General features: G+C 36.1%; 1 protein-coding gene across 7 annotated transcripts in view; it reads right to left on the reverse strand.

Annotated features, from left to right (window-relative positions):
* The window catches only part of Rev1 (REV1 DNA directed polymerase), a 73640-nt gene that overhangs the window by 25609 nt on the left and 36320 nt on the right, over nucleotides 1-11711 (reverse strand). For 2 of the 7 annotated variants that reach the window (XM_029481073.1, XM_029481072.1), the window contains 5 exons: nucleotides 9469-10172; nucleotides 6892-6999; nucleotides 5047-5163; nucleotides 2511-2710; nucleotides 631-739 (listed from right to left, as the gene is read on the reverse strand). Coding sequence is in view for 3 of the 7 variants with exons in the window: in XM_021170766.1 (XP_021026425.1) it covers nucleotides 631-739; nucleotides 5047-5163; nucleotides 6892-6999; nucleotides 9469-10172 (1038 nt within the window). In the remaining 4 variants the exon portion in view is untranslated. Of the gene's footprint in view, nucleotides 1-630; nucleotides 740-2510; nucleotides 2711-5046; nucleotides 5164-6891; nucleotides 7000-9468; nucleotides 10173-11711 lie in introns of those variants that run through there. The other 5 variants (XM_029481076.1, XM_021170766.1, XM_021170775.2 and 2 more) reach the window with 5 other exon arrangements.

Genomic DNA, 11711 nt, shown 5'->3' on the forward strand with positions numbered 1-11711 from the left:
GCTCTTCACTGTTACCTTTCCAGCCTAAGTTCTAACATAAAAAACAACAACAACAAAAAAAGCAGCTTTTTGGGGCTGGAGAGATGGCTTAGTAGTTAAGAGCACTGACTGTTCTCAGAGGTCCTGAGTTCAGTTCCCAGCAACCATATGGTGGCTCACAACCATCTGTAATGGGATCCGATGCCCTCTTCTGGTGTGTCTGAAGACAGCAGCAGTGTACTCATATACATAAAACATATACATAAAATAAATAAATGAACCTTTAAAAAAAAAAGACGTTTTTCTTATTTGTAAGAAGATTGAATAAATAAGGCCCTACTTACCATATTTCAAAAAAGAGAAAAAAGTAACTTTCAATTTTATACCTCAAAGGCAATAAACACAACAATGCCTAATGTGGGTTTTTTTTTTTTTTTTTTTTGGTTTCAGTGGAGGATATACCATGAGGAGCTATTATATTATTTAAAATTAACATGCAGTGTAAAAGAAGGACTCAGGATAGAAATATTTCTTTTCATCCGTATTAATATATGTTGAAATCATAGGCTTGATGTGCAAGACATATCTCTCTAAAAGTACATAAAAACTAACTATTCATTAAGAATTAGAGCTCACTTAGCTTCTACATACCTGGCTTCATAACTACAAGAAGCAATTTCAGCTTTTGACAGAACAGAATCAATTCCATTTGTTTGTGTAGAATCTTGATTCTCCCATACTGATGAATCTGGTATATCTGCTTTAAGATAAAATTTAATTACTATGTTAAAAATTTGTTTTCCTTAACTTTTATTAAAGAAATCTGTTTTCTATATTTTCAGATGCAAATGTTTAAATTCCAAATACCTATTAAATTGGAATTATTTCTATGTTTAGTACGATAAAATTAATAAAACTGTTTTCTTTCATTATATTCTTCAGCAACAGTCAGATAAAAACACGTCACGGCACAATAAATGCAAACTCTCTCTCCTGTAACACAGTCGCTCGGGGTAGACGGGTGGAGGACCAGAGAGATAAGCTCCCTCCCTTGCCTTAGGAGAACTATGCAGCTCACTGTAATGGGAAAAAGTTAAAAGACAATACAACTTTCTTAGGATGATTTTTTTGTTGTTGTTATTTCCTAAAAGAAATTTCCATAGAACTTTAAAACTATTATGTTAAAGAAAAATCAACTTTCTGATAAAACAGTAACTTAGTAATACTTTTTAGAAACTTTTATATTCAGAAATTAAGCCAGTGTAACCAAATGATCTAATCTATACACTACATATATACATATATGCACATACATACATAATATGTATATATGTATAGTAGGTAAGTATGTCTTCATATACTATAAAGATGCTTCATCTTCAAGGTTTTTCTTCTATACACACCAGGTAAAAACAGACTAATAGTATTATTTTCTACTTCTAAGTTTAGCAACTGCACCTTCATGTTAAAAACTTGAGCTCAATTACAATCAGTAGTAACTGCTTTACAGACCATAATTCTAGTCTCAATAGAACAATAGCTCACCAACATTTCAAATATCCAAACCAAATTTACAATCTCACCCAGATATATAAAAGTGCCCAGCCTAGAGAACCTAGTAGATACATGACAGAGATTCACTAATAATTGAGAAGTATATAAAGTTTTGGCCTTAGTCTCAGGATAATACTATTAGGTTAAAGATAAAGTATGCTTTTATACAACTTTTTATTAAAATCATACTACATTCTTAAAACCCGATCTCAAACATGTTTTTACTCTATAAACATCATTAGTAAAGCAAGGCTCAAACTTATCACTTTAGCTAATCCCAAAGCTGTTCTAAGTACACTACAATAGCACACACAGCTAACAAAGCACTCACTACCTCTTTTTCACTAAATTAAGAGCCTCAATGCTCCATGAAAACAAGCAAGTTATTGCACCACCAGCAAAACACAACACAATATCTGGCTTCGTTGGTACAATAACTCCTCCTTATCTGACCAATAACCATCAACATCTTTACCTAATGTACAACCTGTGTAAATATTTCCACATCCTAGCACCCATACATGAACACCACAAATACAAGCCAAACTCAGAACTGGTATCTTGGTGGGAGTTAACTTTTACTTGCATCTAAAAATAAAAACAAGAGTACGCAATGTGCACTATGTCTTTTGGTAAAATGTAAATATATGCCACACTCTTATGAACTCAAGACAGAAAGTGAGCAGATTATTCAGTGTTTCTGTATCAGTCCACTATCTAATCTATAAGAATTTAAGGGTTGTCAGTAACAGACCAACAGAGGGTACCACTAAACAAAGACCACAGCCACAATCTGCTATCTTCCAAAGTTATAACCATGAATTATGCTTTAAAAGGGAGTTACATGACCTTTGTATTTGAAGGGCTATTTAAATAAGAATCTCATTTGAAGTGAAATCAGAGTGTGGTCCATGCGCCCCCAATGCCCTGGCCTGAGAGGCAGCACCATGGTGTTCCTCTTCACTGGGCTGGCTGACCTGTTCCACAGTGCAGCAGAGTGCGTGGGTCTCTCCACCAGCGGAGTGAGTTGCTTCATGTGAGATTCGGGGAAATGCAGGGATACACTGTCCTCACTGGAGGGCAAAGTAGAGAACTGCTGATCAAAACTTGACAAACTAGACGGGCACATGGAGAATGTGGAGGGACGGTTGGAGAAATCAGAGGCCAGGACACAAGTCTGTGAAAAAGAAATCGCTGAGAATAAATCTATGACTAATACGATTGTTTAAACTGTTGCTCTTTAGAATGAAAACTGAAGTTTGTTGAAGGGATAGAAAACATCTGCATCCTGGGAATCCAGGAAGGGGTAAAAGGCCCCAACCACAAAGTGCAGAGGTCAAATGGCTCTGAATGACATCATCAACGAGATGATTCAGGAGACAGCTCACAAAGGAAGTCACGGATGGATGAGACACCCTGCTTTAACGAACCTTAAGTTCTGAATATAAGGAACAAGAAATCAGTCTCTAAAAAAGACTAAAGATGCTTTTTTTGGTTCTAATATTCTGCCTTATCTAACCACACAAACCAAAATGTTAGAACGATTTTTATAAAGCTGGTGTGTAGAAGTCAAAGATTTTAACTTCTAAACTGATCATTAGAACTTTGGGGTTTTGGTGCTATCTCAATGATCTAAAGAAAGAGAGATCAGGAAAAGTGGAACAAAAGAACAGGAAAACAACTTCTGGGCACAGGCGCGGCTGTGAACTTAATAAAGACAATCTAGTCCTTTTATGTATACAAATATTTTTACAGGCTCCAAATGGGTCAAAGGGCTTAAGATACAAATATGAATGTCCTCAAGTTAAAATAAGAATAGCAAAGTATTATAGTCACTTTTTCTAAGGAAAGGAAAGAAAATCTTGTGTTAATTTCAATACCTAAATGTTTCCCCTAATACTTGGTTTCTGTTGCACCATCCAACAGAAGTGAAGGAGATATGAATTATAGAAGGCTGTTAAAATATTATAAAAATCCAGTGGCTACAAAGATGAAGATAATCAAGTTATCAAGGAAAATATTTTACTGCAAAACCATGTATGGCCAGACAGTGATGGGAAAGCGAGACAAAAGATCAGCTCCCTGCTACTTTCAAAGAACAAGTGCCTACCAAGGTCAAAATCTAGATGCAGACTGCTCAAACAAGCAGCTGACTTAGACTCTACCCACCAGACGGAGCATCAAAGGAACTTGGAGAAGCCAGCAAACATACACATCTGGTTTTTTTTTCTTATTTTGACAGCTGTCCACTAAGTATTCACTTAGTGTTCAACATGTGACAAGTGTGCTTTCTTTAGCTACACATTTCTTGCTTCCTATAACAAAAGTTTTTATCTTTTTAATAATACCATGCATGTACAAAATACAGAGAGAACAAGCAACCGTGTACAAAGGAACACATAAGAAACTAACCATATACCATGAAGCGAAGCCTCCACAGGGTCAAGAAGGTGCCCCACAATCTACTGACACAAATCACTAGGCTCTCAAAGCCTCTGAAAACATTTACCAACTATGAAAAGCCTTAGAACACGTGAGAAATGGATACACATGTCAGGTACAAATGTGAGTCTACAGCTGCCCTTCCCGATGTTCACTGTGAAGCAGATGACTGCAACCCACAAAGACTAACTGTAGAAAAGAAATCCAGACATCCAGACTTGGTTTTGCCTCATCAAGGGTCTTTTCTAAAATCATCCCCGTGTTTTATATCTGACAAAACAGGGAACAGAAGTAACTGGGGTAAAACCAAGCTAGAACCTCTTTACTGCATTGTATGTCTTTCATCTGGTTGATGTTCTTCTAAAAGAATTATTAAAAAAAAAAATTTGTGGTTTTACAAGATACTCTACAAGGAAACTAATGTGTAAATAGTTCTTAATAACTTTAAGGCAGGGCATTAAAAACACATGAAGATCTTATGATTGTAAAGAGTCTAGTTTTCCAAGACAGCTATGAAGATGTTTCTTCTAAGAAACAAGTTCATTCAAATGAGGCATCTAGATTCTAGTTCCAACAGAGGTTGTGTCCTTGCTACTCGGTAGCGTCCCTTCAAAGTACTGTTGTGGTGCCATCTCCCAAAGGCTGGGATTAGGTAGCATGGTGTCTACCTTTAAAATTCTTAAAAATACTGATGAACACAATCTTCAGAATCTTTACTGTGACATAAGCCAAATGGCTAATAACTTATCCAGATCAATGGTTCTACGAAGCAATCAAACTTTCCATTCCCAATTTAAATTATAAAAAGTAGATTAACCATCGTTTTAAAAATCATACCTCACTGAGTTCCAGGAAAACACCATCATCCAATTCCAGAAATCAATAACTATACACCAGTCATCTGTTTAGATTCAGATTTTGTTTTGATTCAAGTTGTCACTAGCATCCTTAAAGCCTTCAGCTTGGAAAAGCTAATTATTCTAATTCTACTTTTACTTCTATAGCACCAACACCACCAGCAACATCCGAGGTCATCCATAGGAGCGTATGGGTTCAAGAACTCATGTGTACCTGCTTTTCCTCTCAGGGCTCTATTCTGGTAATACTGCCATTCCAGCTGCGGGTTAGCACCAGGACGCAAAGGCGCCGTTCCTGTGCCTCTGTTACTTGTAACAGCCACTGGTTTTCCTGTGAGAAAAAAAATTACATTTTTTTTCTAAGTACAAAAGGACGTTAAGAACAGGTAATAGAAAATTTTTCATGAGATTTTAATTACATAAGTTGTTCTTTGATCACACAGGCATTATATCTTCAATAAGCTAATATACCCATCACCATATAACTCGCCTAAGGTTTTCATTTTCATTAAAAGGGACAGTTTCAGCAAGTTTTTTTTTTTTTTTTAAAAAGACAGGGTCTAGGAAGTTTTGGAATTCTCTATGTAGACCAGGCTATCCAGGAACTAACAGAGATCTACCTGCCTCCAGAGTACTGGGATTAAAAACATGTGCCACCAAGTATGACTCCAAGTATGACATTTCTGATAAACTGACTCAATTTAAATGCAGCAGAGGAAGTTTCCCATGGCTTTTGATTTTTCTTTCTTCTTTTTATTTTGTTAAAGATATATTTATTTCATTTATATGAGTACACTGTAGCTGTCTTCTGACACACCAGAAGAGGGCATCAGATCTCATTATAGATGGCTGTGAGCCTCTATGAGGTTGCTGGGAATTGAACTCAGGACCTCTGGAAGAGCAAGCAGCCAGTACTCTTAACCTCTGAGCTAGCTTCTCCAGCCCAGCTTTGGATTTCTTACAATGAAAAATGGGCAACTCAGACTCCAGATTCAGATTGTAGGAGTGGATAATGAAAGAAATACTATAAACAGACTTTTTATAGTTCTGGAGTTTCAACATGTATATTTATCCTTTTAATTTTATTTAAAGAGAAATAAGTTAGAGATTCATAAATAGCGATCAAAATCTGAATTTGGATTGTATATACCTAAATGTGAGTTTTCAGACCCACAGGTTTTGCTTTGGCTAAGAACATTAATGTTTCATTTTCTTTGTGTATGTATTAAGTTACAAGACAGCTATAATGCTGTAAAATTGATTTACAAGTGCTATAACACAGGTTTAGAGGGCAAGCAGCTCAGAACAAAGAAACACATACACACAGAACCTTCTTGCCCTCCATAGAAGCTAAACAAAAATCACAATCTACTAGCTGGTAAGTTATCCATAGGCTAAAATCAAATTCCTTCGCATTCTACATTCTAAACACCCTTTCAGAGCTGAATGGCAACTTTACTGAGGACAAAATCAAGGCCCTGTTGGGAACCTAGAATTTTCTAGGATTTTTCAGTCCCCTAACTCCTATTTAGTTAAGAGAAAATGCTAATGTAGCTATCCTGTCCAGAAAGAACTTAAGAAAAATCCTGAATAAATACTTCTAATGGCAGTAAGCAGTACATAAATAAACCTAAAATTTCATTAACAACAGACCGCCCAGATGACTCAATGATACAAAATTATCTCTCACAAGCCAAAAGTTAGGGTGTTTACCTACAGTGAGGGTAGAGAGCTATCTGAACAGGAAAAATGGAAAGTCTGAAGACACAGGATACCAGAAAATTCCCTTTAACAAACTATAAAAAGATATGGAAAATATTCAGAAGGCTTCATCTATGTCAATTTAAGATCCTCTTTTCTGTATATTTCACCTTACACCAAGCACTAGTTTTCTAATTTCCGTACACCTGTGATAATGGAGTCCAGTCAATTTGAAGAAAGGAAATGATTTGACCAAGGAAAATCAAAATACTTTTCAAAGGACACATTATCAATTAGGACATATACACTCATAACAATCTATCAATTTTCTTAAAGCAGACCTTTGAGGAATACAGACCTTTGAGATCTGGTCTATTTCGTATACCCACTGATACAAAGAAGCAGTCCATATCAACGTGCATCACACAGCTCTGATGTCTGGGTAAGCTCAACACTGACATAGTGCCTAGAAGGAAAAAGAGAACATTCAAACCCAAGCTAATTCTTCTTATTAAAAACAGGTCTAGTTCATTTTCAAAATCATACTGAAGATGAGTGGTATCTTAATATAGAATATATTATGGACTGTGTACTGCCCCAATAAACAAATATTCACTTTCTTTAGTTTTCTGATAGAATTTTAAATCAATTCTAATGATACTATATCATTTCCTATTCTACTTTCTAAAAGTCTTATCTTAAAATTATGACTTTATTTAGATAATTTAAGAATATATGTTTATAACAATTTTGCTGTCTGCAGTTTCACATGCTGAGTTCCATGGAGCTAAGTCATCTTTGATAAACTCCATTCCCCACACCCTACAAACATTTAATGAAACAACAATGGCTACTACCACTCAATGCACCTGGGTAGGTACAAGACATAGAGGTTTACAGGGGTTAATTTAGATTAATTCTCACAGCACTACCACTCCTACCTTTTACAGACTAGTAAGTCCTACAGCCAGTGAGTGCCTGGTTTGAGTTCTAAGCTCTCAGACGTTCATGCTACTATTCTCATTAGACATGCTTCAAAAGGCAGTCCACAGAACAAACATCTATACACAGCAGAAACTTTTCCTACACCATTACATGTTACTAGTTCTCTCTCTCTTATGCAGTGCAAATCATCAAACTCAGGACTCTGCACATGTAAGGCAGACAAAGATCACAGCGCTACTGTTCCAAGTGTTATGAAACACGAGGCAAACAACCTCAAACAGTATTAAATATTTAAGGGGTACAGAATATATAAATAAAATACCTATCAAAAGCTTTCTCATGTTTATTACATTTATGCAGATGAAGGTAAATATTATCTCATTCGGACAATAAATGACTTAGAATAACCATAGATGTGCTTATAAGGGTTATAATAATCCAACTATTAGGACAATATTACCTGATAATAACATCATTACTATTACTTCTCCTGGTACTCAAAATTTAATAATACAGGGCCTAAATTTAAGAACCTAAAATCTAGGAACGTTTTAACCTTGCAAGGAGTTCTGATCTCAGAGAATATTCTTGCCTACCAGCTTTATAAGTAAAAAAAAAAAAACAAAAACCAAAAAACCTTACTCCCAAACAGTTGAGCCACTTCATGTATTAAGTGTGAGGCAATGGTCTAGTCTCACTAGGTGCACGGCACTGAGTCTTTCTCCATGTTGTCTTTATGCTGGACGTCACTGATTCCTGCCATTCCTCTTGCAGAGAGGACATAGGCAAGGAAGTCAAGTGCCCATGCATGCTCCTGTCACAGGAAGTGGCAGAGCAAGGGGTCAGATTCAGGCTACACGATCTAGCTCAAGCCCTTGCCGTTATCTATGAACATTTCAATAATCACAATCTCTCTCTCTCTTATGCAGTGCAAATCATCAAACTCAGGACTCTGCACATGTAAGGCAGACAAAGATCACAGCGCTACTGTTCCAAGTGTTATGAAACACGAGGCAAACAACCTCAAACAGTATTAAATATTTAAGGGGTACAGAATATATAAATAAAATACCTATCAAAAGCTTTCTCACAATATGAAAATTTATGAATTTACTCCCATTCATGAACCTAATTCATAATAGTATCCTAAAGGTTTCAAAATTAAGTGACTTTCAGTTTAAAAAAAACAAGATATAACATAATCTAATACCTATGGTGTTAAAAAAGCATTTTGACTGAAAGTATGTTGGAATATATCAAACAAATTTAACAGCAACAAACACTCACACAGAAAGACCACACAACTTTCTGAAAGCCCATTAGTGTCTTTCTCTCTTTGCCTCCCTTTTCAGTTATAAAGATTACTATCACATAATCTTGGAACTGTCTTTTTGCCACACACCCACAAAAGAGAGCCAAACCCTTTGTCAAAAACAACCAAAACTTCAAACTGGATCTGAACTAGAATCTGGTTTAAGTAACAACTGTCACACAACAGCTTCCTATTGGATTTAGATGACAAATATTAAGCACACACATAAACAATCTGTGTAGATATAAAAACAATCTAAGATTACCACTGTAAGTGCAACAGTTATATGTCATTGTTTAATTTTTAATGAAGCAGGCTCTAGAAATTCACAATTACCCTTACCAATCAACTTCATTCTCACAGGAGATTAGGCATGGAATATAAAATGTTATATTTATACAGTTCAAAACCAACAATGTATAAAAGTCTCCATGAGGAAGGAATACTTGGAATCCCAGTTCTGACAGTGTTGAAATGACCTAACATTTTAAGTTACCACAATTAAATCTAAAATAAAAAACAGTAATAAAGTTTTCAGGTATACTTACTGTAACTTATATAACCTGGTATTCCTGAAGGTTTTCTATATTAAGAAGTTTGTAATAATTAGAATACCAATGAAAACATCTGAACAAAATTAAATAGAACTGTTTTGAAGAAAACAATTTTAGTATCTACCTGTGTCAGTTACAACAAGAGAAGACCTGCCTGTTTTCACTTTTTTTAACTTTTCCCTTCCCGGAAAGATACCACTACTTTGTCTCTGTAGGGCATTGACAAACTCAGTCAATTCACACTTCCATGTTGAGATGTGATGCAGTCTTGAACGAGAATAGAAATCTGAAATGAAGTTGCAGTCCGATGGTTTGGATGGCACTGAAGGCGCTACTTTACTAAGAGTCAGAACAGAAGTGCTTTTTGTGCTTGAAGGCCCCTGAATAGTGGAGTGGTGAGCACCATTGATTTTAGTGTTACTGTGCAAAGATGGTGAGAGAGAATTAGTTCTGTGTGGACTCCGCAAAGCATCTGCACTTCTGGTGCTGTGCTGCAAGTGCTGCACTGTGCAGTCTCTGAAGTCCGTGTTGCTCTTCTCTGCCCTCTTCTCCTCCTGGGTGGAGTCTAAAGAGAGCCTGCTAGCAACACTGTTGCCCACAGGCACCAAGCAATCCTGTGTCTTTAAGGCACCATTTGAACTATGGGTGTGTCCATTAAAAATGACAGCGGTATCTCTGGGATGCATTACTCCATTCTGTTTCCTTCCTGGAAATGTATGTTCCAGGTCCTCAAAACTAAAATCATCATTTGCACGGTCTTCATTCCAGCTGCTCAGTCCATTTGCTTTCACTTCACTTTCTGTCTCAATCTTCTTAATTATGTGATTTCTAAAGTATAAGAAGAATCTAAGTTAATGTATATGATTTGAAAGCTTAAAAAAAATTCTCTGTGACTGTTTCCCTCTTAAATAGCTAAACCATAAACATTATATTTTTGTTTCAACCAAGGATAAGCCTTGTCTAAACTAATGAAACATTGATATTTTCTTTCTTTTCTTTTCAATAATAAAAAAAAAGTCTAAGTTGCCTCTAAGTTGCCTACTCTTTAAATGGCCTTCTACTGACATTTATTACTGAAATCACAGGCAGGCACAGGCATGTCCACTGGTATTCTGAAACTTTCTCTAGAAAAACTATCTATCACCTCTAACTTCCAAAGCACAGGAGTTGTTTTTTATTTACTATCTGTTTTTCATAAAATGATCAGTAAGTTTTCCCTCACTCCCTGCTTCTAGTTTTACTGTACTTCTTATGTAAGTCATTCTCTAACACATTAAACCCAATACCACAGCACATGGGACTGAAGTCGCTAGTTAGCTCCAGTCAACATGAGAGCTAGTGAGACTGTATTCAACCACAAGCCAGCTGGCTTATTGCTATTCCAGATGGTATGATGTAAGAATCAAGTATGCAATATTAATTTTTCAGTACAATTTTTTTTACAAAAAAATGACAACACTTGAACAATTAACCCAGAACTGTGGATTTAGATGCCACAGACATCCAATGGCAATCTAGATCATATTGTCACAGGCTTAGAAATGCAGGCAGGATCTATGACAAATGTTATACTAAATTCACATCCTGGTTACATGTTTTGTTTTATTTTTTAAGCAACATTAATAAGGACAAAATTCATTTGTCTTCATAAAGACATGTAAGTAACAATATCCAAAACTGGATTACTCCAGTAATTCATTCTTTCAAATATCTGTCTACAGTGTTACTCCAATTACTCTTCCAACTCTAGTCTGAGGGTCAGACTACAGCACTACCAGATGTTGTTCTTAAGGTCCTCACCCTAGTGCCAACTTAACTTTTTGGTAATGATGGTCTGACTACATAGAAAAACCATACAGGATAAATGCAAAACAAAAAAACAAAATCCCCACCCATTTCTACTTGTCTAAGGCCCTGGCTGAATCTTTCATCCACTTTCATGTCTTTCATGACAGCCAATTCTGAGTACATCCAACTCTCATAAAGGCCAGTGAAAGAAGAACACAAACTGGAATTAATTAAAAGAAAGCCTATTTAGTCCCAAATCAGAGAAAGCCTGTCTGCCTGCCTGCCTGTTAGAATAAAGAATAGAGCAGGAAGTAAAGATCCATTTAGATATCTTAAAGTGCAAATCACACTAGCACTCACCACACACCCAGAAGTCAACAAAGTGATCTAAGTATGTGTGTGTGTGTGTGTGTGTGTGTGTGTGTGTGTATACATCTGGTGTGTATATACATCTGGTAGTGCTGTAGTCTGACCCTCAGACTAGAGCTGGAAGAGTAATTGGAGTAACACTGTAGACAGATATACACACACACACACACACACACACACACACACACACACACACACACATTCCCTTAT

Source organism: Mus caroli, chromosome 1, assembly GCF_900094665.2.
Source record: "Mus caroli chromosome 1, CAROLI_EIJ_v1.1, whole genome shotgun sequence".
NCBI lineage: Eukaryota > Metazoa > Chordata > Mammalia > Rodentia > Muridae > Mus > Mus caroli.